The following is a 27,050-nucleotide window of genomic DNA, read 5'->3' as shown; positions in this document are numbered from 1 at the left end:
GCTTGTGGAATACTTGCCACTCAATCCATCGCTCGTTCCACAGAACCTGTTTAAATCCCGGGAGTCAAGATTGAAAAGTCAAAGGAGCTCCGAAGCGCAAGTAAGTCGTTGAAATGTAAGAACTTAAAATTGGAAGGATACATAACCTAACCTAAAAGTAGAATGAAACTTTGTAAATTACAAAGAAAAAATGGAACCTCGTACTGAAACAAATCTTTGCCTTTGTTCCAATTTTTAACAAATTGTCACTTCGAAATGAAAGACTGGCGACTCCAACCCATATTTTACAACCCACACCTGATTCTTATACTTTTGCCATGAAGAGGTCCAACTCGAGAACATATACCTTTCATATTCACGCCTTAAACGCAGTTGATTCGTACGGTGTCCAGGTTTTACCACATCCCTATGTTTCTGCCCCAGTTGTTCCCCGCTACTTCGCAAGAATTGAACGAGTTGGAAGTCCATGTGGACACAAGTATCTATCCTCTCTTTTCTTGCATCCGCTTTGCCTAATAGAATTTACTTGAATTGCCGAAAATAACATGCGATGATCAGCTCCTATCTTACAAGAAGAAATGATCTGCTTCCTAAGGATTTGAAGCCAGGATCTTGATTTGAAACAGGCCAGGTTCATAATTTCATAATTTTCAGATTGGAGCATACAAGACACAGGTACCTTTACATGGAATTGATAAATATTCACAAAGAAATTAGGATTACAAAAGGCTGTTAATATGACAGTTACAGATTCCGAATTTACATATATCAGCATTCCGAGCGGCGCAAACAAGAAGCACAATACACCAATCTTGTATCATTTGCATTCTCCAATTTTAAATTTCTACATCTGATGGTGTTTCCTTTCCCCTTCTAACCCAAACTTTGATCTTCCTTCAGAAACTTCAAAATAAGCAACCGGTGAATGGAAGATGAGAACCAAGAGTTTTGTAATACAAAGTCACAGCAGCAAGCAACTTTAAAAGAATTTTTAAGATTTCATCTTAACTGTTTGAAGCAATTATAGGCAAAGGCCACTGATAGGACAGCACCAATAACAGCGAGTGTTGCGTATGTGTCTTCACGTTCCCAGCTTTCAAACCAAGTAGGCATAGAACAGACCTTGCGACAGGAAGCCCCTTTGCCACTATTCCGTCGAGAAATTTGTTTCTTAAGGCTCTTGTTCTTTTCAGCTGTAAACTTTCCTGCCTCTTCTTTTAGTTCAGGAGTCTCTCTCTTTTCTGGTAATGGAGGGTTCTGGCAACAAAGGGAGTTTCCATTTGCCTGGCAACATCCCTCTGCTTGAGAACCACATGTATTGGAACTTATATCATTGGTTTGCATCAAGTTCATTGTGAGCCGTAGTTCCTGAGAGTTTATTTGTTCATCTTCTGATAATCCCATCCGTCCCCTGAAGAAATGACATAATACTCAACCTAACTCCCTGTCCAGTAACTCTCTACCAGTCCTTATATTACCAGGCACTTGCCTTAGAAATATAAGACTTCTTCTCCAAAAAACTTTTACTGAATAGATGAAACTGCATCCCATTACTTAACAGCTTGAGTAAGGTAAGGCTTACATTAACTGCTTGAAGAGCCAGAAAATGTCCTTATATATTATATCAAGAAATGCAGGCACGTGCTTGTTGTAGCCAGAGCAATGCTAAAATAAAACACGAAGTAAAACCAAAAGTACATGAACTAAAAGGAAAAATTACCTCCATAACCAATCTACAATTTCTCCTTTCCTTATATGCTGCTCAAGCAAAATTGGTACATCATCTGGTGTCACGTACCCATACCTATGTGCACATTCTAATCAAATCAGTTATCAAAGAACATAAGGGCAGCTGCAAAAGTTTTACATCGACAACAAAGCATGTACTAAGCAGAAAGCTTAAGGATGATATCAACTACCCCGGGTATTTTTTGTTGGGGGGGGGGGTGAGGGGCGGCAAAACATTAAGCGGTTTTCATTACCAGTGACCAGTGATTTCTTTATGGATATTTGGCCCAAATATGATCACGTTTCCAGCATACTTGTGTCCCCCAACATGCGAGCATGGACTAACAGACACCTTATGTTGAAGACCATGTAATTCGATGTCTTCATTGAACTTATTAACAAGAGCAGGCCCACAAACACCACACCGTCTATCCCTAGTACCATGACAACACACAAATATGTACCAGCCCCTTAGAGCTTCTGGAGTTCCAGGCAACCATTCACCATCCTTCACAAGTACTTCCTCAACAAACGTGTCCACGTCAAAATGAGTTAACCTCCTACATTAATTGCTCAATATCAACACATGCTAGAAAAAATCGTCATAATCCACAACGGATATGCATTACTTCACCTGTATCTGACCATGTCTGGAAATATTAGGACATCACCATTTGATGTCTCAGTTCCATCATGCCCCTCACATATTGCTAACCGAATCTTAAAAGAAAAGGATTAAAGAGAAAGTTAGAGATTCTGAACATCCAAGGCTGTGAAATGAAAGTACACCCACATAAAATGGAACATAAGTTTATAAAGCTAGACTTCACACAGCCACCCCTGCACGGATGAGCAGCCACCTCCTTATCCAATGGCTAGCAGCCTTGGGCATTACAAGACTTGGCAAGCTAAAGAGGATAGAGGTTGTGGAACATTTCTATATATAGGCAACTCATTCCTAATATATGAGGAATAACCACTATATTACTTCCAGAAATATTCCTGTAGAATCCGCGCACAAATCAAAACGCACGCTTCAGCACAAACATTTGCTAATAAAAAGTACAAAACACACTCTGCTGACAGAGCAATACGATTCATGGTGTCATATCCTCTCAAAATACATCAACCAGAAGTCGGGAAAGAGTAAAAAAGACACCTCTTAAAATCCAATATCACGCTGGTCCTAACTCTAATGGTAAAATGCAGCCTAAGGTCCAGTTCAGGAGAAGAGTAAAAAAGACGCCTCTCAAAATCCAATATCACATTGGCCCTAATTCTACTAGTAAAATGCAGCTCAAGATCCAGTTTTGAGGAAGACCTTGGTCAACAAACACATAATATATTGATGACAAAGCATACTACTAATCAGCAAGAATTTTGATTATCATTTGTCATACCAACTGAAAATAAATTGATCATAAATTACACTAACAAATGCATGTTTCAAGATTCAAAATTCTTGCAGGTAACGAAATTGATGAAATAACTGTCCACACAAATTAAGATGGTCGTAACAGCATACAAGATAAAAAAGGCAACATCCTGTTAGCGTAATGCTCAAAAAAGACTAGTCTTTCGGTCTTTTTAGTTTAACGAAGCAACAACATACACTAAATGCCAACCTCAACCCCAAGAACCCACCCAAAAATCTGCCAGAAATCAACACAAATTACCATTAATCAACAAATTACTAAAAGCCCACTATAAATTAAGATAAAAAAAAAATTTAAATCCAGATCAACTAAAACCTCAAAGAGAAAAACTGGGGGAAAAAAACCACCAACCTGTCTCTTCATATCAGCCTTCCTAGCACAGAGAGCTGCAGAAAGAAGCCTGGGCAAGCGATCAAACTCAGCAGCCTCAATCCGGGGAGGCCAAACCTGCGGATTCTTGTAACAAAGGAACACGTGGCGCTCATAGAACTCGACTGTTCCGACCAACGGGCTCTGCCTAAAATCAGGCCTAGAGAATCCAAACTCAGCATCAATATTTACAGCTGCAGCAGTAGCATCAAGGCCTCCAAGAAATCCCTCGTTTTGGAAGCTTCCGGAGGCGCTACCGATTTGGGAGCTGTCGAGCAGAAAGCTGTCAGCGTCGGAGACTGTGACTGGAGAAGAAGTAGAAGGGTTCAAGAACGAGAGAGCATCCTCTCGAGTGCTAGCCATGAAAGTGTTCGACGTTGTCCTCAAAGAAAGAAAGAAAGAGAAAGAATGGCGGTTTAAACCTTAATGTTGGTGTTGAATGAGACTAATGGTAATAATTGGTTCGGGTGTGGAGAAAGGGCCACTTTGGCATTTGACTTCGCCGGAGATCGGAGGAAGAGATCGGATATAGATTTACTGCCTCATTCGGGAGTGATGGTTACAGACGTAGTAGCAGTATTAGTAGTTGTCAATTTGTCATGGTCAGTTTTGGTCCTCTGAGGAGTCAAGGGCACCAGTGAAACTTAACCCCCTTTTATTCTCATTTTTTTTATTTTCCAAACTTCTCTCATATTCATTTTTAACAATAATTACACAGTTGATGAAACTAGAAAAAAAAAAAAAAAAAAGGAAGGAAAGGAAAACAATAATTAGTTTTGTTATTCACTTTCCATTTTACTCCCTCTTTAACATGTGTTTTGTGCTTGTGGGGTTAAGAAGAAAATCTGAGTTAAGGGTGAATTTGATAAAATTAAGGTCTGTAAATTACATTCTGAATTCATTAAATCAAATATGATACATTGAGTACATATCATATCAAATAATAAGTGAATAGCGCAATCTTTTTTTTTAAAATAAATTTTATTTAAAAAATACTATATTATATGAAATGATAAGTGGATAACATATCACTTATATTTTGAAATAAATTTTATTTAAAAAAATTTAATATTATTTAATTCATTCATTCAAATATTTCATTTTATGCTATCAATCGCAAAAGAAGAACTATAGCTTATGTCACGTTCCAACTTGTGATCGTGCGAACCATCACCATACTACATTCTGCGATTGCAAGATTATTGCTTTAGTGCCCTGCCCTCGAAAGCAAACTAACTACTGCAAGATCAGAATGTAGGGAGGAGGGTGGCAGCATCTGATTTTTCAGTGGAACATATCAATTAATGTTATTCGTAACCAAATTAGACTCTGCTGATGGATTTTTGACTTCAACATTGTGAGACCAACCCTACAAAATATATATATTGTGAGACCCATACCATCATCATTTGCCGTGTCATATCAGAACTAATGACTCAATTTGGGACTCTTTGCAGAATTTACTCCCGGCTTCTGTGCCTAACACTTGGATTAGACCAATTCAAACTCATGTTGTGAATCGTATGAATCTCCACTGACAGCACATTCACTTCCCAGCATTTATTTTCATATGCTGCACACAGGCAACGATCACACAAAATTTGTAATAATATTTCCAGCCAATTATCTAAATCTGAAAGGCATCCAATCCTCCTCCAAACTGTTTTCAGCAAAATAGACCCCGTCAGGAAAGTGAAACAAAAACAGGAAAAATGTTTGCACGTCTCTAAAATATACACAGATAAACTACTTCGGCTTTAACCATACCCTTTATCACACAGGCTCCTCTCCGGGCAGATAAGAAGGAGAACCACCTTCAACTTGGTTTCTCTTCCTGTGGAATATACCAGTGATACTAGGCATAAGTACTTTCCTTGAAACAGAGGTTTTTGCTCTATCCAGCTTTCGGAATTCCATCCTTTTCTCTGGAGGATTCTGCTTTTGAATTCGGTAATTATTTGGAGAAGCAGTGAAGGACATATCTGTTTCGGCAAGAATTCTTGATGCTGCTTCTGCCGCCTTCTTTTGCTCACGCTCATGCCACCTCCTTAGTTCTCCCTCCACGGCTTTCTTGGCAGCCTCAGCCATCTCTGCCCTTTTCAATGCCTCCTGAGTTGCAGCTTTAATTTCATCAATCTCCTTCTGAGTGGCCTCTAACTTCTTCAGGGCCTCATTTTCGCTTGCTTTCACAGCTTCCACCTGAGCTATTGCAGCAGCCACTTTCATTTCTGCCAACTTGTCAGATTCTTCAACTTTTTTGCTTAATGACTCGAATTCATCTCTCGATATGGTGATCTGGGCACCTGTTTCAGAGGTAGATGCACGTGCAGCATTGGTTCGCTCGGACATAACTTTAATCTGATCGAGGGCGCTAGCCTCAGCTACTTTGGCTTCTTCAGCATCTTGCAATCCAACTTTTAACCTTTCTTCTGCTTCTTCTAGAAGAATTCTGGTGGCTTCAGATTCTTTCTTCAACTCCTCAGCTTGCTTCTTCATCTCCTCTGCCTCATTTCTTGCAATTTCATTCTCCGATGACAGCTGCTCGAGGGTAGAGAGCATATCATCAGAAGCACCTTCTATTTTCGACTTTTCTCCAAGGGCTGCTTCCAGCTCAGACTTGGTTTTGCGAAGCTTGACATGCAGATTTCCAGCTATTGATTCTGTGTCCGCTTCCTTTTCTTTCAACTCTGAATGCTCCTTTTTTACATTCTCAAGCTCAAGTTTAAGTTTTTCCACCAAGCTCCGCATTGAGCTCTCCTCTTCTGCTACCTTTTGCAATGATTCCTTAGCATCATCCAGCTCTGTAGTAACCATCTTCACAGAATCAAGATCTGAAGCCTTTGTGCTGTCCATCTCTTTTCTTAGCTGTTCAATTTGCAACATGGTTTCAGCCAACTGTGTTTCCAGATTTCGAGTCAGTTCAGGATCAATCTCCTTCTTCAAGGCATTCAGTTTATTTGCAGACTCCTCCAGTCTGGTTTTGTAAGACTGCTTCAGGACATCCTTATCAGCATATAACTTCGCTTCTTCATCCTGTGATTGCATACTGGCAAGCTTCACCTGTTCAATTGACTCCTGAAGAACAGCAATTTCTTTGGATAGTTCACCAGCTTTCTCCATATTTGCTTTAGCAGCAACCTCAGCTTCTGCTACCTGCTTGATTGCTGCAGCTTTGGCTTCCCCAGATGCATCATAATCCTGACGGATCTTCCTCAGATCTTGTTTTGTAGCATCAAGTTCGGCACTCACAGCCATATAATGTTCTCTCGCACTTTCAAGATTCTCTCTCTGAGAACCATCAACACCATTGGAATTGCACCTTTCTGCTTCTTCCATCTTATCCATGTGATTCTTTGCCACTTCTGTTGCTTTAATCGCCAAATTCTTCGACTCACCAACAGTATTGAGTTTGGCAGTCAAACCCTCAACGGTTCGTTTAGCCTTTTCAAGGTCTGAAAGTGCTTGGGCTCTTGTACTTTCAGCATTCTTCAATTGATCTTTCAACTTATTGAGCTCTTTCTGAACCAAGTGAAGCTGTGTCTCCTTTGCTAATACTCTCTGAAATAACAAAGAAGCGGAGAAAGCATAAGCTACAGGGTATAATAAGCAAGCTGCAAGTTCAGACTATAAAATGTTGACAGTAGATGCACAGACCAACTGTAACATGTATGGGATCCACAGTTTTATTGGTCTAAAAAACATTTATACTAACAAATCACAAATTCAAATGCACAACCAAATCTTGACTAAGGACATAATTTTCATTTATTAAACCTTAAAACTGTATAGCCCCACAAGTCATCAGTGACATATTGCTAAGACTAGAGAAAAGCATCAGCAATCAGGGCCAAGGATGACAATAATCTAAGAAAAGGGGTAGTAGATGTACCTCTGCAGAATATGCCTTTACTTTTCTAGTGGCAGGTTTTTCCCCTGAGAAAGCACCCTCACCAAATAAATTGACGGCATCTTTAACTGACTGAAAAGGTGCACTAGTGTCTATCTCTCCCACTACAACTTTAGGAGATCCTGTGTTCTTTTGACGATCTTTTGCAACCATCTCACTTGAATCTCCTATGAACATTCACCTGTCAAAAACACCCAAACAGGAAAGACTATTATGAGAGAGTAAACCTGGAAAGGGCTCTACAAACTAACTAGAGAGTATAACTCAAGGCAAGGTAAAAAAAAGTTCATTCATGCAAAGCTCATAATGCACAAGAAGCTTCAGATACAAAAAAGTCACGTATCACTAAATTTAAGCTGTTTAAGACCAAAGGGGAACAAGTCACAAAGAAAAGCATCTGAAGGAACTTTGTCAGTTATCGACAGCTTCAACTTGGAGACATACAGATGTCTGTCTGTGTCCAGCCATACACAGAGAGAGAGTACTTAGGTTATACTAAAATTCTCACATGTTGTGTGTCGTGTATAACATTACCCTTTCTTCTTCTTCTTCTTCTTCTTTTTTTTTCTTGGGGGTTTTTTTTTGGGGGGGCGGGGGGTGTGGGAGTCAATCATAAAAAAGATCTACGCCTTAACATTTAAGTAGACTACAAGCTTGAGATAGAAGTATAAACTTCTTAAGCATATCATGTCCCCATGAAACGGAAAGCTCAATATTTCATTTTTACTAATAAAATTGAAAACTGGATGTATAAAAAAACAATATAAACAATAAGAAAGATGAGTAAAAAGGTAACAAAGGATATAACTGATACATACAATTAAAAGGTGGTCACTGATAAAGAGGGGGAGGGGGCAGGGAGTGGAGGGAAGCATCCCAACAAAAAGAAGGTCCATTCTTGCTTAAAAATCATAACTAAACCATAAAGCAAAAGGTGGACACAACAAAAACAAAGCCTAACTTGAAAGGTTGAAAGAAACTTAAATGATAGACACCAAATTTCGGGTTGCAAATTGTTAGCTTTCAAATATAAAAGTCTACACATGTTTCTCTTGAAGTTGTTTCAGCAATCCTTCAGTAATCACCTTATTTGGACTCTTTTTGAAAAACCTTTCAATTAAATACTTTATGTAAGTGAACGCCGTATTGCAAAAGAAGTAAATGAAGTAAAATGCTTCCGACAGTAGCACATTCAAAGACCTGGCTTTAATTAAGGCAATAACATTTAAAGAGATATCAACAAACCTCCAAATGAAGTAACGTTAGCTTAAGAATGCAACGATTATTCATCTTTCAAATAATATAAACAGAGAACATACAAAGGACTGGACATGTTTGTCTGAAACTGTCTTTTCTGAGGAGACCTTCTCAAAAAAGATTCCCCTGTTTCCAGTTTCTTAACTTTGCAAGACATGGAAGAGAATTATTAGGGAAATATCATAAGACTTGAATTTGTGCGGTCATGAAAAAGAGTTCTTTAACAAAATCCCATACAGCATTGCCGGGGAAACCTTGAAGAACATGCCGATAGACTGATCTAGCATTTCAAAAACTTCGAAGTTTAAAAAGGACCCAAAAAGAAAAAGGCAAGAAAACCTATTCAACAGGGTGCCTCAAAGAGCAAACTGGTTCACTGGAATTTAGCCGGACGATATTAGCTCATCAGTATTGCTGAGAATATTCCGTGCCGACAAGAGTTTGAACCACGCCATTCTATTTTACATAAACAAGAGCTCACGAAACTAAGTACCAAATCTACGCATAAACCAACATAAATTACCTGATAAATGTGGTTAAAAACCACAATCACGAATTCTTCCTAAATCACACATATGCAACAACACAATTGTAACTTCTTCGCAATTTTTAATCTTGACGATTTACATATTATTAAGCTGAAAACTTGAAGCCAAACTAGATCAAAGGATCATCAAAATTACTATAAAGAAAAGAAAAAAAATCGAAAAACCAAAAGAGTGCATCGTACTGGGAAAAAAAAACAGGCTTAGTGATAACTCGCTCAAGAAAAACCCCAGTACACATTAAGGAAAGAAAGAAAAGAGGCTAAAGGCACCATTAAACCTAAAACTCGTTCTAGTAAAACTTTAAAAAAAAATCCCAAAAAGGGTTTTAATCTTACTGCAGCAGTAAGTTCTTGAAAGCAGCTGCCAGAGCAATAATTCTATCTTGATCACTTCACCAATCTTCAGTCTTCAACAATAGTCAAAACGTTCATCAAAACTCTCAGTACAGACACAAACAACCACCAAGAAAAGTACAAGGCTTCAAAATTTCCTCAACAACAAATATTCCGGTCCCCCAAAAAAGTTTAAACCCTCGTCAGAAAACACACAAAACCTAACTTTATTTCTTTTTGAACAAACAAAAAATACGGAGTAAAATTGACTGCAAAAGATGAGTTCTTTTTTTTTTTTTGTTTGGGCCAACAGGAGAGAGAAGGAAGAGAGAGTCTTGAGTATATGAAGGTGAAAGATTTGATTTTTGAAAACTCTAAAAGATAGATTTTTCTTTCTTTTTTTTCCTTTACATGGTTGATGACGGGCAAATCAGAGGGAAGAGAAGACGGGATGCCAGGTCAGCAAATGGCAGCGTCCGTGCTGACTATATCGAAAAGTAGATAGAGAAATGTGTAATGTAATTGGATTGTATTTGTGGGAGCTTTGTTAATATTTGTTAGGTTTTTGGATGGTTTCGGCTTTGTTGGTTTGGTGGTTCGCTTTCACGAGTCTTCTGGGCTATGGTCACGTCTTATATTACGTGCATCATGTGCGAACACTTGTCGATCTAAAAGTTAATGGCAGAAATAGGATAGGAAGAAAAATACCATACTCTCAAGGGTAGTGGGAAGGGGTGATTTTTTTTTTGTTCTAATTATAGGAATTCTATAATCTAAATTAGCCTAATATACGAGGATGAGGATAGGGAAGGGATGATGATAGATTTTTTTTTGTTGGGGGGGGGGGGGGGCTGCGGGATGATTCCTGCAATAGGGATGTTGAATATATGTGTAGATCCGCTCAATTATGCTGCTGGTCTATTTGAGTTTTAGACTGGGCTCGAATATGTGCACCATTCGGTCACCTTTGGAATGTACCTTTTGTGCAAAGAAAGAAATTAGTTGTGGTTTTATTGAAAAGATTGAGAATGGGGGGTGTTTTCCTTTTGAACTATATTTCAGTTCAATTTTACCTTCCTAAAAAGGGTTTAAAACCTAGTCGAATTTACTATTGTTACTTTATATAAATCAGAAGCCAATATTATTAATGTACTAACCAGAAATCGTCCAACACGATTTTTTTAACAAAAAAATCTGCACTAATAGTCAAAAATATATAGAATGTGTCATAGATATATCTGATATAAAAAATAATTAAATTTAACAAAGTTACAAAATCAAAAAAGATTACACTGTGATTGGATATTTGTAATAAGGCATTTTTTTTTTCATTACAAAATTACGGCCAACAATATTTTATTAATTTTTAAATTTTTTCTAAAAATAGTTGCTAGCAGATTACCTAATTTCGGTAGATATTGATAAAAATAAGTCATTAGGGCTAAATATGCATATATTTTGGAACTATATTTGCTTTCATCCAAACTTTAGTACTCATATTCAAAATATTTAAGATCAAAACTGTAATTCTCTCTTTAAACAAATTTTTAAAATGAGTCCTCATAACTTAACGTTAGTAAGAATATTAATCAGAACTTTCAAGTCATTTCCTTTTTCCTTATAAAGCTTAGAAATTCTCTTGAACAAAAAAAAAAAAAATCCAAAAGACGTCTTATTGAATTAAAGTTTAATAGTTTTATTCATGACACATATGATTACTTTTAGAGTGAGTCTTGATACTATAGTAAAATGATAGCTTGGAATTGTAATGATTGTTGAGATAACATATATTTAAGATTTTTTAAAAAAAAAAGAGAGTTCACAAATAAATAGGTGAAAAAACGTTCTAAAAAAAAAATTTACGTTGAATTTCTCATCCTAATCTTATTTCAAAGTCTAAGGATCAGTATCACAAATCTACCCTCACCACGAAAAGGAAGTCATGATGCCATAACAAGTATCGGTCGTTGTCGCACTCCAAAGGATGAGGACAATCATTGACCAACTTAAATGTGATGTAAGGTATGTATTGAATGTATAGACTTTTTTTTTTTTGGTTACCTGCCACGGTATTCAGGGCTTTGCCCTGACTAATCCGTTTGTCGACCCGGATCGCACACCTGGCTGTGATGGGTGAGTCTCCCAACAAGAGTATAGACTTTACAATAACAAATAGAGCTAAATTATGATATTTTTGTGTGATACATACAAACTAGGAAATCTAATAGTGAGGAGGTGAGTTATCCGTTAATCTATTTCTGTAGCTCAAAATTTTGTCACACGTTGAGATTTATAATAATGAGGAGGTGCTTAATTTTGACCATTGCAGGTCATATATTTGCTATAAAAAAGGATTTTTTTAATATGGACATTCGTCAAACACAACTACGTTCTACCCAAATCTATTATGTATATACATATATTAATAATTACTATTTTTTATTGAATTTATTATTTTTTTTAATTAATTTTATATTTTATATTTTAACACTTGAAATATATGTTAATGAGTGTTCATAGGGTATCTGTTAGATAAACTGAAAAACAAAAGCTAGAAGTTCTTTAGTAAATAGTTTAATTTTACAAGAAATTTGAGAAATCTGTGCATTAATTACAATAATTTTGTACAAGAAAATCAAAGAAAACATATTTAGATCCACCAACCACAAAAACCTTTCTAAGAATATCAAGCCTTTGTCTTGTCTTATCATGCAACTAGGACACTTACCACCTAGCCACATAAAAGCAGGCAACAATAATTTAGGAGACAAGACTTTTGGAAAATTAATCCGTATAGTTTGGGCTATGGCAGAGTTTGTTCAAGTTTGGGATTGTATCGACCAAGCAGAGCTGCTAGACCGGGCCCCGCGTTCTGATAAGGCACGTCTTCCGGTTCCGGCCCCCAGAAATTTCCTCAAAACGCGTTATATCGTTGTTTTTTTTCATTTTTTTGGGAAACGATAGGACGTGATATCGTTGTTGTGTCTCATTTGATTTAACTTGTTCTCGGCTCCAGCACTTTCCATTTCTGCAGCGGGCCCCCGCCAATGGCATTCGCGCACGGGTCACACCCAAAACGAAACTAACAAGGTGGAGTTGGATCTTAAGCCCAAAGACTACTAGTTTGCTCTTGAAAGGGCCCAAGTTTTTGGGCCATGATTTTGTTTGGTTTCTCAACAAGCACCAAAAACCCTTTTGTCTCCTTAAATTTCTCGCTTATTGAAATTTGCGCCCAACAACTGTTTCGATACGTTTCTTGTTGTTTTAGTTTGCACATTTGTGGTTTTAGTGCTGATTGACTGAACATGTAATCGAATCAAGTTAATCTCGAGTATCGCTATACTCGAGCTCAACTTGACAGGCAGAAAAGATACTCGAGCTCGAACAAATAGTATTATTGGAATTCGAATTCGACTCGCATGGATTCAAGTCAATATGAATCTTATCAAATTCGAGTCAAAAAGATTTACGAATTTCAATTCTCTTAGTAATTTTGATTGAAAAGACATTATTGCCCGTTAAAAACTTTCATATGACTTGAAACATTTCAAAAATTCAACCACTTGTTTGGATACAAGGATAATTCCATAATAATAATATATTAAAGAATTAAAATTGAAAAATTCGATAAGACTTGACGAACCTTCGATCCTTATTATTGGATACTCGAATTCGATTTGCTAGACTTGTCGAACTACTCAAACTCGATTCAATTTTGGTCAATTAGAATCTGAATTGAGTTTTTGATTGAGTTGATTATGAGCAGTTCAGTTCGATTACAGCCCAAAATATTGAGAATGGCAATTGTAGACCTATGATCCATTGGAGCCGGCTAATTCCTTCATATATTGCTAAAATAATAATAATAATCATACCTGATGGCAACTGGGCTGACATCATCAAAAGAAAAAAATAATGGGTTTGTTTGGATAGGGTATTATTTTAAATATTATTTGAAATAATTACTGTAGCACTTTTTGTAATGTGATGTATGTGAGATAAAAAGGTGGTTGGGAATGTAAAGAGATAGGTTGGAACATGTATTTATGATACAAGCGAAATATTATTTGGGATAATTTTAATATCAGCGGTGATGACCAGGCTGGTATTCAAACTTTTCCTCAAGAAATGGTTGTTCAGTATCAATACGTTCCTTGGCTGAATCGTTAGGCAAATCATTGAAGGAGAGCAGAATTTAATTGGTAAGGGATAATATCAAAAACCTCCTATGAGATTTTTCTTAATATCGCATGGCACCTCTAAGGTTTTAAAATATCACTTACCTCCCTTATTTTTGTTATTTGTATAACAAAATTTTTAAAAGTTTTAAACTGCCCATTCATTTGCTAAATAAAAATACTCCTAAACCACTTTGTTCACTTCAAGAGAATCATCACCTAAAAAAAATCTTTTGTAGTACTATCACATCATAATGCTATACTTCATAAAAATATAAATTTAAAAATAAAAAAGATATTTGAAAAGAAATGGATTTGCACCAATTTAACTCTATATGTTTAAAACCGCTCTACATTTTTTTTAACATTTTCTCAACCCTTGCACAAACTATTAAATTGTACCAATCATTATAAAAGTTAACTCAAAATAAGCAAATAAATCATATCCTATTTTATCACAATTATAAAAAATAAAAGATAAACAAAATTTAATTTATTATAATTTACAAATAAAATATTGCATAGTCATCCAAACAATGAGTAAGAGAAAATGATGGAGAAAAAGGAAAGAGAAGAAAGTGACTTTTGTTTCTTTCTTTTTTTAAATTTGTGAACTCGATTTATTTGATATGTGAATTAAGTGTCAAGTGAAAGTTAATATAAACTTTTTACAAGTATTAGGATGCAGTGTGGCTGTCTTGTATGGAGAGCACACATCAGTTATTTACCGCCTAGCATCGTGCATATACATAATATAATATAAGTACACTACACAACAATGGGGAGAGACGTAGCAGCTAGCTAGGAAAATTATCATCATCATCATCGATCGGCCGGCAGCAATAATACTAGTAGCATATTAATCAGCAGCTACCGTCATGGCCACCGAAAAAGTAGAGTGGCATCAGCAACATGGGACTATGGGAGGAGGGAATTAGCCAAAGAAGAAGAAGAACAGGTCCAGACTCCAGAGAGAGATTGATGTGAATGAATGCCCCCTCAAAGCTGTGCGAAGAACACAAGAATGGAGTCCCAGCAATAGCAGCATGCATCCCAAGGCATAAGCAAGAGAGAACCCACCATCAGCTGAGCCAATTTTGATGATGGTTCTTCTGGCAACGTGACAGAGAAATGTCCTGCTGTAAACCAGCAGGCTCATAATTCCAAGTGTGTCCCCGATTTGATTAGGCAGTGATCCGTGATCAATTTTTGATGTTGTTCGTGTGACTGTTAGTTATGTTAAGGGCCCAGAAAATGTTGGATGCTCCTGGACTTGGTTATTTACGCAAGAAACGTTCTTTGCCCAAGTAGCAGTATTAATTAGTACTAGCTAATTTAGATTATATGTATTTTACATGCATGTAATCTATTGCTCTTTTAGTAATTTCCACCCTTTTTATTGAGGTTTAAAACTATTATGATTGTTTAAATTTTCTTTGTACGTTGGGCATATACGATTGTCTTTATTAATAACGATAAACACACATGCCTCGCTCTATTGTTGGTGAGGATTAAATAATGATGTGGTTTCTGAACCTCTAATCAAGAATTTTCATTCGGGTCACACAAGTTTTCTTTCTCGAGCAGTTAAAAAGGACGAGGTAAATCTAAACTATTCTGCATCAAACCTGCATGAACTTTTTGGAGTATCCGAAGACTGATGTGTTGTGATCTTGCCAATTCAAGATGAACTCGTACACTTGAGTCGGTGGAATAATTGGACGAGTTGGTTCAAAGGGTCTTGTAGGGCTCGATCAAAATTTTTGTTTATTGACTACTTTAATCAAAACTACAACATCAAGAATGAAGCAGGAGAACAGCGAGGGAATATGAAAGTCGACAATGGTGATGATCTAACTCACGTGTGAATCAACAAAGAGTTTTCACCTTCAAGCTTGTAAAATTGAAAATCGATCTTGAGGGTGCGGGAAATCGATCTTGACTAGCTTTCAAATTTCAAATTAATGATCTTTTTGGTCTTCTACCGGGTGACTGCATCCTTTCTTTGTTCTAAACAAAATGAGGATTGTTGATCAGTTAAAATGCACTAATATAGAAGAAATCGTTTGGGATGATATACTCGATGTCTAGTAAATTATTTTGTGGATATCCAACTGTGACCGTGGTATAGCATGGGAGTGAATAAGAACATGGACAAAGTGAGCTCACATTTCTCCTGTAAATCTTGCTCACCATTGTTATTTTCTTTGTAATATTTGGAATCATATTACTGTTTCTTTAAAATCTCATATCATGCAAACTATTCATTGTTTAATAAAGGGTTAACAACATAAAAGTCCCCTGTGATATAGTTATCATACAAAAAAGCCCCCTGTGATTTCATATCATACGTGTCGATACCCGTGGTTTGAATTATTCCGAAAAGTCGACAGAAATCATCAAATTTACTGTGTTTGTATTAAACGCACCGGAAAGGAGCGCCTTTCTTGCGAAAAATAGATTTCTATCACAAATTTTCACCTGATATGCCTACTTTACCCTTCACGCTTTAATACAAAAGACAATGTTCTGGTCTTCGGCTTCGGCCAAAATTGAAGGACACAGAGCATTTCGATTGTTATTCAGCTAACGTTTTTCGACTTACGTCAGACCATGTACCAGCATGCTTTTAATCCAATAAATAAATACGGGAAGAGCGTTCCAGATACAAATCAATGACCAACTATTTTCGATTGTTAGTTCAGCTATGGTGCCCACAAACAACTCCAAGAGGCCGGCCGCCAGTGTTTATCCAGTCCGCCACAATCGAGTCGGCCGCTGAATCGTTTATCCATCCATCCTCACAACCAGTATAGATAACTCCGGACTTCGGATCGTAAGCTATGTCTTCAGGCCCTAGCAGTTTTCCGACCCCAATAATCCCTGCTCCTTTAAGCATGCGAGGGTTGCTCTTAGGCACTATCAGGGGTTTCTTCTGAGTCAACTCGTGGGCTGGGTAAGGAGCAGGGTCGAAGGAGTCCAGTTGGTAGACTAAAACTCCTACAACAACTGGTAGAACTGATGCGAGAAAAGCAAAGGGCCACCAGCTCTTTTTGGTTCTTTCACCGGATGTTCCGCCTGACGATGAGGGAGATGGGATGCGAGTTGATTCGGCCATCGGTGCTGGTCAAACTTATACTCAGAGGCTATGCTATTTTTAGTACTTGTTTAGCGGCTTGTAGGAGAAGAGGTGTTGTACTTGTATGATGAATGATGTATGGTTTATGTAGTTATCAAATATCAAAATAAAAAAAGAGAGGACAAAATTACTTCTGCAATTCTCTCTCTCTTTGTTGGTTTTGACAGAATGAAAGTGTAAAATTACTTCTGCAATTTCCGCTTATATCATTAGGGTATTATCGTCTTTTCACTCAACTCCATCTGTTTTAACGATTTCCGTCCATTTTTCAGAATAATTCAAATCACGAGATACCAACGCGTATGATATGAAACCACAGGGACCTTTTCTGTATGATATCTATATCACAGGGGCTTTACGTTGTTAACCCTTTAATAAATGCTCATATCAGTCCAAAAAAGGAAAATAAAAAAAAAAGACAACTGAGTTGTCACTAAGACTATCTGTCCCACATGGTTTGTGTGTGAGTTCTTCAATCTAAACTTAAGTTCCATGGAAGCCTCGTCCTGTCACCAATTGGTTGGATGTGGGTTCTTTGTGGGTCCCGTTTAGGTTTAATGGGCATTAACTTTCGAGTGTTTCTAATCTAATTGTGTGTGTGTTTATTCCGTTTTCGGAAAAAAGTGTTGTCACTAAGACTAGCCTTTTTTGGGGGAGGGGGGGTGAAGCAATCACTAAAACTAGCCTTATCCCTTCCGTATATATTTAATTCCATACTACCATTCAATTATCATCAACCCTGAACTGAAGGGATGAATAAACCTAAATCCCCAAACAAGTCTTCAAAAGTCTGAGTTTCTCAGCTTTAGATAAAAAAGAACTGAAGGGATGACCGTAATCCTCAAAAAGACTGGAGCAAGAGAGTCAACCCAACCTTCCAAACACCAGTAGTGGACAAAACTAGCAGACTTTGATTCTGGAGTCGGCTCCGTAATACTTATTACCCGTTTGGTTGGGGGAAATCGCCACAATCTATGGATTTCATATCTCAAATCTCGCACATGATATTTGGTTGGCATCTATTGGTGCGACTCCATCAGTATGAAGTGGCCAACAATGGTCATTACTCATTTCCGACCAAATTAGACACTTTCAAATGGATTTCGAAAGGTTAAGCGTGAAACAATTTTACATAACCCAAAAAAAAAAAAAAATAGTAGAGCAAAAGCATCGCAAATTTTCCTATATTCTCATATGCATCTTGGTCTTTCTTGTATTCTTCATAACTAATTAATTTCCCTCTGCTCCCTTCACTTCTCACACTATCATTTAGGGAGTTTTCTATTCTATCAAATTTAACATCAAAACCAGAGAATCAAGTACCACTACCTCATGGAATATTTTTTAGTTTTTGTCATTCACACTCAAATTTTGTAAGATTTAGAGCACTTGGTGACCAACCAACGAGTGTTTTTATGTACAGATCTTGTAATTTCCCTGTAAAGTGTGATTCATACGGGATAATGTTTATATTTGATTGGCTGTGAATTTAGATCATTATACAAAGAATATCTTAAATTCTTATCCTGATTTGATTGAAAGAACCATGGGTCCGCCATGGATTGGTGATGGTTTTAACCCTCTTTTGTTGGGTTTTTGTTGAAACATGATATGAATCACAAGGAGAACTTGGATTTTTTTATTCATTTTATTGAATCAAGAAACCATAGTGGAAACTTGAGGTGGAGAACTGGCGGCTGCGGAGATTTGAGGTATAATAATTGATGTTTTGGAGGGTAGTCCACCAGAGGCATTTGGTCAAGGGCTGTTGAAGACGATGCAAAAATAAATAAATAAACTAAAAAATATGTTTATTTCCACAACAGTGCAAGCATTACCAAACAACCCTTTTCGGCAAAAGGAATCCCACACAAACCCATTACCATTTACTTCAAGTGTGAGCCAAACCGGTGGTTATTATTATTGGCTGGAATGCCTGCCCAGTGAATGACAAAGGACCTGCTGGTGGCAAACGCCAATGAACATTTAATAATATCAATAAAATCTGAACACGTTATATATGCAAGTTTCACAATAAAACGAGGTCTGGGATAAGATTCGTGGTCTGTGGAGTGGAAGGAGCAAGATGAGCACTGAAAATGGAGCAAGAGAAGAAAACAGTGGTCGTTCTTTGTTCGAGACAAAAGCAGCAGAAGGAGGTTCAGTTGCTGCAGCTTACAAAGTTTTTGCTTTCACAGTACTTGTCAGCATAGTGCTGATATGGTTGTACAGATTAACGTACATCCCTGGAGTTGGAGAACCTGGAAGATGGGTTTGGATTGGCATGTTCGTCTCAGAGCTCTTGTTTGGTTTTTACTGGATCATTACTCAGTCTGTTCGCTGGAACGTTGTCCAAAGGATTCCATTCAAAGACAGGCTTTCACTCAGGTGACAGGTCCTCTCTACTGATTTTTAAAGCTAACCAATTAGAGGAATTCATTTCACTGGTGTTGGTTAACGAGCCTTAAATTTGAAGTATACAGGGCATGGAATTGATTGTAATGAGGCCGAAAAGAAATCTTACAAAAAAATGGCTACGTGGGGGCGTGGAAGAAAGAACTTTTTTTTTTTTTTTTAAATGCACAAGAAAAAAATGTTTGTTAGCGTTTTGATCAATGATTCCATGTTGCAGATACGAAGACAAATTGCCAGATGTTGATATCTTTGTTTGCACAGCGGATCATGTAGTTGAGCCGCCAATTATGGTGATTGACACTGTATTGTCGGCCATGTCATATAACTATCCTCCTGAAAAATTGAGCATTTACCTTTCCGATGATGGAGGATCAGAATTCACATTCTATGCTCTTTTGGAGGTCTCTGACTTCGCAAAGTATTGGCTGCCCTTCTGCAAGAAGTTCAAGCTGGAACCAAGGGCTCCTGCAGTCTACTTTAAGAGAAATATTCTTGACTCGCACGACCTTGTTCTCGCTCAAGAGTCGTCGAAAGTTAAGGTAAGGTTGGATTTATTATGCTTGACTTGTTCAAGTAGTGATTGTCAGGGAATCTTTGTGAAGAAGACTAATGAAATGATGGTAAAGGAGGGGGGAAAAATGTTGCTAGCCTCCTTTGTTTTCTAGATAGATTGAAATTTTCTTTCTTTTTTGTTTTTTCTTCAGAAATTATATGAAGACATGAAGAGTAGGATTGAAACAGTTGTTGAAAAGGGAGGCATCCCAAAAGAGATTAAGGAAAAACACAAGGGGTTCTCAGGGTGGAATTCCTTAATTGCAAGGAATGATCATCAGTCTATTGTTCAGGTACTCATGAAGTAGATCAGAATAATTATCATAGTAATATGTACCAATATTAGCTTTGATATAATTCTTCTCTCTCTAAAAGGTACACAATGAAATTAGGATTTAAGATCTTCGTTACGTTTTCAGATATTAATTGACAGAAGAAATCCCAACTCTGTTGACATTGATGGACATCAGTTGCCTACTCTGGTGTACTTGTCCAGGGAGAAAAGGCCACAACGGCCACACCACTTCAAGGCCGGATCTATGAATGCATTGGTATATTACTAAAACCCTCCTGCTTCCGAAGATTGTTTTTGCACACTTCGCACATTCAGATTTCGCAGCTAATCTTAGACCTTGTTTGAGAGCTTCTGTGAGTTACATATAGAAAATGGAGCTGTTTAAAGTTTAGCATCGTCTCAGCCAAACATTCTTTCGAACTTTCGTGCAGATAAGAGTTTCATCAAAAATAAGTAATGCACCGATCATCCTCAATTTGGACTGTGATATGTACTCGAATGATTCAGATGCAATTCGAGATTCATTATGCTTCTTTATGGATGAAAAACAAGGGCATAGAACCTCCTACGTGCAATATCCACAAAGATACCATAACATCACTAAACATGATATCTATTCAAGTGTGGCCAGAGTTGTTCACCAGGTAAACCTTCAATCCTCATTCATTTCTGTGTCAGCATTTTCGGACATCTAGTAGACTAAAACCTTAAATTTTCCATGAGAAGATTGAGCTGGCTGGAATCGATGGTAACGGTGGTGCCCTTTACTGTGGTACTGGATGCTTTCACAGGAGAGCAAGTCTTTGCGGAATGAAATTCTCCGAGGACAACAGAAGTGAACTGAAGAGCGTGAAACATGAAATCGGAGGTAGGCCTATTGAAGAGTTGGAAGAAGCATCTAAACAAGTTGCAAACTGTAGCTATGAAGATGGAACTCAATGGGGAAAAGAGGTCTCTTTCCAACACACATCACTTGACCACAATGCATTTTCATAGAAATGTATACACAGAAAAGAGGCCACAATTAAGACAAGTTAATAATGACAACTTTGTTGAATTTGCAGATGGGATTGGTCTATGGATGTCCAGTGGAAGATATAGTCACAGGCCTAACGATTCAGTGCAGGGGATGGAGACCAATTTATCACAATCCAAGTAGATATGCCTTTCTGGGAATTGCTGCTACAACTTTAGATCAATCTCTTGTTCAGAATAAGAGGTGGTCCGAGGGCATGTTCCAGATTTTCTTATCCAAGTATTGTCCTTTCATATATGGGCATGGCAAGATCAAATTGGGTGCCCAAATGGGATATTGTGTCTACCTTTTATGGGCTCCCATTTCCCTTGGCACGCTTTGTTATGCAGTTGCTCCCAGTCTTTGCTTACTTCATGGCATTCGAATATTTCCGGAGGTGCATAGATGCTGAACCTTCAAATTCTTGCATTTTTCATTAAATTCCAGCAAAACTCCCGTTTCTAAGTACGTGTTCTATGGAGCATCGATAAAAATCTTCGATAAACTGTCCTGTTGATTTGCAGGTTTCAAGCCTATGGTTTCTTCCATTTGCATATGTTTTTGTTGCGAAATACGCATACGGCTTAGCTGAAGCTCTTAGCTGTGGGGATACATTGAAAGCATGGTGGAACTCGCAAAGAATATGGTTGTTTCGTAGAACCACTGCATACTTTCTTGCCTTCATCGACACAGTCATTAGGCAACTAGGCTTCTCCCAAACAACATTCGTTCTCACACCCAAGGTGGTTGACGATGATGTAATGAAGAGACATGAGAATGAAATCTTGGAATTTGGAAGCTCATCGATCATGTTTACTATCATAGCAACAATTGCACTCCTGAACCTTTTCAGTTTCCTTTTGGGTATCCGGAGAGTTGTTTTGGCTACAGAATCATCAAGGGCTTTCCAGCAGTTTATCCCACCAATCATCCTTTCTGGATTACTGATAATGATCAACATACCTGTGTACCAAGCACTCTTCTTCCGCACTGACAAGGGTCGCATGCCATCTTCTGTCTTGTGGAAATCTGTTCTGATCGTCTCACTTGCATCTTTGATGCCTATTTACTAGCTCAAGCTTGTAATAATTAGAGGCCTCTGTGGAATTGAACATTCCGCAGAGAATGAATTCAGCCTTTGGTGGTAACTCAGCTGCGAAATTTCTTGATGAATCAATTATTGAGCCTAAATTCTCTATGGCTGCTGAATACAATTAGGTAGTTGATCGTAGATGCTTATTCGTAGATCTTCAGTCTCGTCTCTCTCTCTCCTTTTTTTTTTTTTTTTTTTGAGTTTATAAGAAAATGTTTTGTATTATTCTCTGATATCGAAAAACAAAGGATAGAAAAACATTTCCAAAGCTGTATTCTTTTTCAATTTCTCTAAAGCTGTACTCCTTTTTCTCTTTATTTTTTCTCAGTCTGGTCATTGTGGGGATTTAATGGGGGAACTTATCTTAAGAACATCATGAAGCCAATTACTTGATTTTTTTTTTTTTTTTTTGTATTCGCGCGGAACAAAAGTTTGTCACTGAAAATTTCATTAGAAAATCTTCAAACTCCTTTAATAAAACGTAAAAAATATTGGTTGTGTTTCTTGCCAATTTGGTGAAGATATATAGCGTACTAATTACCAATTGGCTGAAAAGTGGTTTTTTGTGGGTCCTTCTTAGATTACTTTCAGGCCGGCTTTTCGATTAACTCCTGCATTTGTCTAAATTAGTTAGGTGTGTGTGTTATTTACCGATTTCTTTCGGAAAAAATATATATAGCAGTACTAATTGTACTGATGAAAGAAGAAGCTATTTTGCTTTACCTAAAAAATAAATCCCTTCACAATTTTGCCTGTCTCCAATTCGAGTTTGGTCTTTCTCGCATTGACATTTATTTTTGTAATCCTAATCTGAAATTGTCTCCATCTGTTCCTGTAGCCAAGCTTTAGCAATAACATTTTGGCGATCGATGCTTGTATAAGACTGATTAAATAACTTCATAACTAAATATGAATATGAATTACGACCGGCCCGACTACTTTTTGTGAGCTTGGACTGTACTCAACCGTTTCGACTCTTGATGGGGTACATTGGGCTCATAAATCTTACGGGCGCCTCTCCCTAAATGTGGTTTTTTTTTTTAAAAGGTCAAGTACTAAATGGGCCGAGTTCGGACTTGTTAAAGCCAACTCACCAACAGCCTCCTTATTACCGGACTTGTCTGCACGAGACGATTCGGATACATAATGCATGTGGCCCGAATGGGTCAATTGTCTGCAGTGGAATGTATTATGTTTCCATCTTGGAAAAGTAATCGATTTTTTCATTTTTATTTTAATTTCTGTATCTATAGAATTACTTTGTTTCCACGCCTCTTTCAGAAAAGTACACCTTTTCTCTACCTTCCATCATTTCACCAACAAATAGACCGAAAGCTGAAAAAACATCAAACACCGCCCATCTCCGCCACCTCTCACCTCTCACCTCCTCCTCCGCCTTTCTCCAGCAACAATCCGACCTTGGTTGGTCTTATATCATTCTTTTGTTTTTTTCTTTCTTTCTTTCTTAAATTTCCTCGATTAGCGATCGATATCATCGATCTTTGCCCTTTTTTTTTTTTATTTTTGGGGTAAAATTTAGTAAAGAAGAACCCTAATATCTTTTGAGGCCCAAAAAAAAAAAGGAGCATCATTTCCAATCGGTAGTTATGGCCTTTCTCAACAATGATGATCAGAAATATGATTTCTCTGAAAATCCTAAAGCTACCTCCAGATTCAACCGATCCTTAACGCTGCACAACCCAAACCCAGCGTACGAATTTACCAAAACCCCCCTCCTCCCTCTCGAACGCACCGGCTCCGTCAAGAAGTTGTATAGTTCCCCTTTTGGCTCAATGGCTTCGGCGGGAAACTCGTTGAGGGGTAAGGTTCAGAAGCTTCGTTCCCTCTTCGAAAAACCCCCGTCGCAATCTTCCCCTAGTTTATCACCCCAGCCATCATCCTTATCCTCATCATCATTGTCCTCCTCTTCCAGACCCGCGAAAAGCTTAAGTTTGGATCCCCCCCATTTCCGGCTGCCTGGTACCGAGGACAGAGTTGTCATTTACTTCACCAGCCTCCGGGGAATCCGCAGAACCTACGCCGATTGCTGCGCTGTTCGGATGATCTTCAAGGGCTTTCGCATAAATTTAGACGAGAGGGATATTTCCATGGACAACGCGTACAGGAAGGAATTACAGAGCGTTTTGGGGGAGAAAACCGTGAGTTTACCTCAGGTGTTTGTCAAGGGGAAGTATATTGGTGGAGCTGATGTTGTGAGGCAGCTGAATGAGGCGGGCGAGCTCGCCAAAATGCTCAAAGGATTGCCTATTCGAGCAGTAAAGCCTGGGTTAGGGTATATTTGCGAAGGCTGTGGGGATGCCAGGTTCGTGCCCTGCTCAAATTGTAGCGGAAGTCGTAAAATATTTGACGAGGATGATGAGCAACTTAAGCGGTGCCCGGAGTGCAATGAGAACGGCTTGATTCGTTGCCCTGAGTGCTGCTATTGAATTATCTGAAATAGAAAATGAATAATAAAAAAAGAGAGAAGAATTTCATGCTGGTTTAGTTCAGACTTCAGATAGTGATAACCTGTTTGTGTTTGGTGTTTTGTTCCTTGAATTGGGGTTATACCAAATTTCCAGTTTGTTGTACATAAGAGTGTGAAAGATGGTGCATTCTCAAGGCGAAGTATGGTCTTCGCCTGGGTCGTATTGTACTGTAAAAATTGTGGTTGCTTCCCTTGTGTATGTATAAGGGGGTCTTTAATGTAAGGATTGGTAGCTGATATTGTGCTGCGTATTTCATGCAGCTTATGGTAAACATTAATGGAAATTGCCATTATTGTTAGTAATGGGGATCATCTTTCAACTTTTTTCGTATTTAGTAGTACCATTTTATTTTTGCTTGTTGGTTATCTGTAAGCAAGTCCATTGGCACCAGATTTTGGTTCTCTTACAAAATATTATTGTGCCTTATATGTCATCAGGATGATGGTTGTTTAGATTGATTAATGCATTCATGTGTATCATTTTTATGGGTCCTTTATATCTTACAACACAAATTCCTTATAGGAGTATGTGTGTTGGTTCATTAGTGATTAAATTTCATGCTTGAGATTTGTTGGGGAAAGCTGTTCATATAGTTTCCTTGGTTTAATATTGCCAAGGGCAAGAACAGACTGCTCTGCTTGACGGACATGGCTCTTCTTTGCCTGTATGTGCTGAAATGATCTTACTTGAGGGTTGATCAATCGGGCTATCCCTTACACTTTGGAATTGAACGCATATCTGGTTGTCAAATTATGCTCAAGGGAGGGGACCAGAAGGCTAGAGGTAAAATCTAGGAACTATATGTTTGTGTTGTGGATGCTTCTAATCTAATTAGGCCCATGGTCTGTGCTTGCCTGTTAACGATGTTGTAGTCTTAGCTAATTTTGCCTGTTCTTAGTTTGTGTTAGCCTGAAGATCATCGTTGTTTTCTTAATACTAGTAGTAGTTAAGCAGCTATTTTGCTTGCATCACAAACACTGCTGTTATTATCCAGCTGATTAGCATAGCAGACAGTGAAGATAATTGATACTAAATATGACACAAGAGAGTGATTATAGAAACAGACTCAAAAGCTGCAACTATGCTTCTGGACAAGACACCTGAATTGAGCCCTTACTCTAATATGCTAAAACAAATTGATTAGTGGAGACACAAGGAATGGGAGGTAAGTGGTTCGCATATTTGGCGAGAAGGAAACAATAGTGCGGATTTCTTAGCTAAAGATAGCCTCAATAAAGAGCCAGGGTTGTATTGTTTACAGAATCCACCGAATGTAGTTTGGAGATGGATGAATTTGGATATCATGGGGGTTACCACCCCGCATAGTATCTATGTATTGAGCTGCTTAGCTCTCCTTGGTAACCAAAAAAAAAATTGATACTAAATATGTATGGATATGAAAATTTTGAATAATCACCTATCTAGCACAATGGGTGTATCATGTATACTTCCAAATCAATGTAAGACGTGAAAATTCTTACAAAAAAAAAATTGATACTAAATATGTATGGATATGAAAATTTTGAATAATCACCTATCTAGCACAATGGGTGTATCATGTATACTTCCAAATCAATGTAAGACGTGAAAATTCTTTCCCCATGTGTATCAGAGTAGGGCTGTTCACGAATTGATATGCTCGTGATCGAGATCGGTCAATATCGAACTCAAGTTGAGCTTGAGCTAATTAGGTCGAGCTAAAAAACATTAAACTCCTTAGCTCGTTAGCTTGATTATATATATATTTTTTATTTTAATAATGAAATTACATATATATATTTTTAATATTTTACTATTTATTAAAAAAATTATTATTTTATTTATTTTTAAAAATAAAATAATCATTTTTTATTTTTAAAAATAAAAGTAATAATTATTTTTTTATTTTCGAGCTCGAGTTTGAGCTTGACATTTTGAGCTCGTAAAGAATGTTTATTCTTGGAATGTAACGTAGTAAAATGAACATGGAGAAACTGTAACATGCAGAAGATCTGGGCTGTGAAGCTTTTAGTTTTTGGGAGAAACTGTAACATGCAGAAGATCTGGGCCGTGAAGCTTTTAGTTTTTGGGGCCTAAGGCAGCCTGACAACCGATCGAGTTGCCAATGTTGAATTTGTTTAGTGGGTTATGAGTTTCAGCCGACCCAAAAAAAAAAAAAAAATAAATCATTGTCAACTGCCCCACGGGAGGATGTCATGGTCAAAAGTTGCACGCTGCGTTTGGTTTCGCACTTTATTTATTTTTGAATAATAAAAAGTTTGATAGGTACGGTTTGAATCATCATTATTGATCAAGAT

General features: G+C 37.6%; 5 protein-coding genes across 6 annotated transcripts; 2 read left to right on the top strand and 3 right to left on the bottom strand.

Moving 5' to 3' along the window:
- Positions 1-612: 612 nt before the first annotated feature.
- Positions 613-4,134, bottom strand: LOC113770110. The gene is made up of 6 exons (XM_027314476.1): positions 3,516-4,134; positions 2,363-2,448; positions 1,983-2,288; positions 1,721-1,804; positions 1,004-1,411; positions 613-903 (listed from the first exon to the last, which is right to left on the bottom strand). The coding sequence occupies exons 1-6, from the start codon at positions 3,894-3,896 to the stop codon at positions 897-899; spliced, it is 1,272 nt and encodes a 423-aa protein (XP_027170277.1). The 5' UTR covers positions 3,897-4,134; the 3' UTR covers positions 613-896.
- Positions 4,135-4,988: 854 nt separating this feature from the next.
- On the bottom strand, positions 4,989-9,792 carry LOC113770109 (WEB family protein At5g55860). Of its 2 annotated transcripts, none has more exons than XM_027314474.1 (3): positions 9,581-9,792; positions 7,423-7,621; positions 4,989-7,091 (listed from the first exon to the last, which is right to left on the bottom strand). In XM_027314474.1, the coding sequence occupies exons 2-3, from the start codon at positions 7,615-7,617 to the stop codon at positions 5,307-5,309; spliced, it is 1,980 nt and encodes a 659-aa protein (XP_027170275.1). In that variant the 5' UTR covers positions 7,618-7,621; positions 9,581-9,792; the 3' UTR covers positions 4,989-5,306. The 2 variants fall into 2 exon arrangements, with proteins under 2 accessions (XP_027170275.1, XP_027170276.1); XM_027314475.1 differs by lacking the exon at positions 9,581-9,792 and adding an exon at positions 9,221-9,467.
- A 6,400-nt stretch (positions 9,793-16,192) lies between these two features.
- Positions 16,193-17,037, bottom strand: LOC113772364 (protein STRICTOSIDINE SYNTHASE-LIKE 4-like). The gene has a single exon (XM_027316953.1). The coding sequence runs from the start codon at positions 16,871-16,873 to the stop codon at positions 16,457-16,459; it is 417 nt and encodes a 138-aa protein (XP_027172754.1). The 5' UTR covers positions 16,874-17,037; the 3' UTR covers positions 16,193-16,456.
- A 1,802-nt stretch (positions 17,038-18,839) lies between these two features.
- On the top strand, positions 18,840-22,413 carry LOC113770174 (cellulose synthase-like protein E6). Its single transcript, XM_027314564.1, has 8 exons — positions 18,840-19,282; positions 19,527-19,848; positions 20,014-20,154; positions 20,281-20,412; positions 20,588-20,800; positions 20,883-21,107; positions 21,221-21,568; positions 21,696-22,413. The coding sequence occupies exons 1-8, from the start codon at positions 18,981-18,983 to the stop codon at positions 22,242-22,244; spliced, it is 2,232 nt and encodes a 743-aa protein (XP_027170365.1). The 5' UTR covers positions 18,840-18,980; the 3' UTR covers positions 22,245-22,413.
- Positions 22,414-23,542: 1,129 nt separating this feature from the next.
- On the top strand, positions 23,543-25,083 carry LOC113770175 (uncharacterized protein At5g39865). The gene has a single exon (XM_027314565.1). The coding sequence runs from the start codon at positions 23,872-23,874 to the stop codon at positions 24,709-24,711; it is 840 nt and encodes a 279-aa protein (XP_027170366.1). The 5' UTR covers positions 23,543-23,871; the 3' UTR covers positions 24,712-25,083.
- Positions 25,084-27,050: the final 1,967 nt, after the last annotated feature.

The sequence above is a fragment of the Coffea eugenioides genome, chromosome 5 (assembly GCF_003713205.1).
Source record: "Coffea eugenioides isolate CCC68of chromosome 5, Ceug_1.0, whole genome shotgun sequence".
Classification (NCBI taxonomy): Eukaryota; Viridiplantae; Streptophyta; class Magnoliopsida; order Gentianales; family Rubiaceae; genus Coffea; species Coffea eugenioides.
This window is presented reverse-complemented; position numbering and strand designations above follow the sequence as displayed.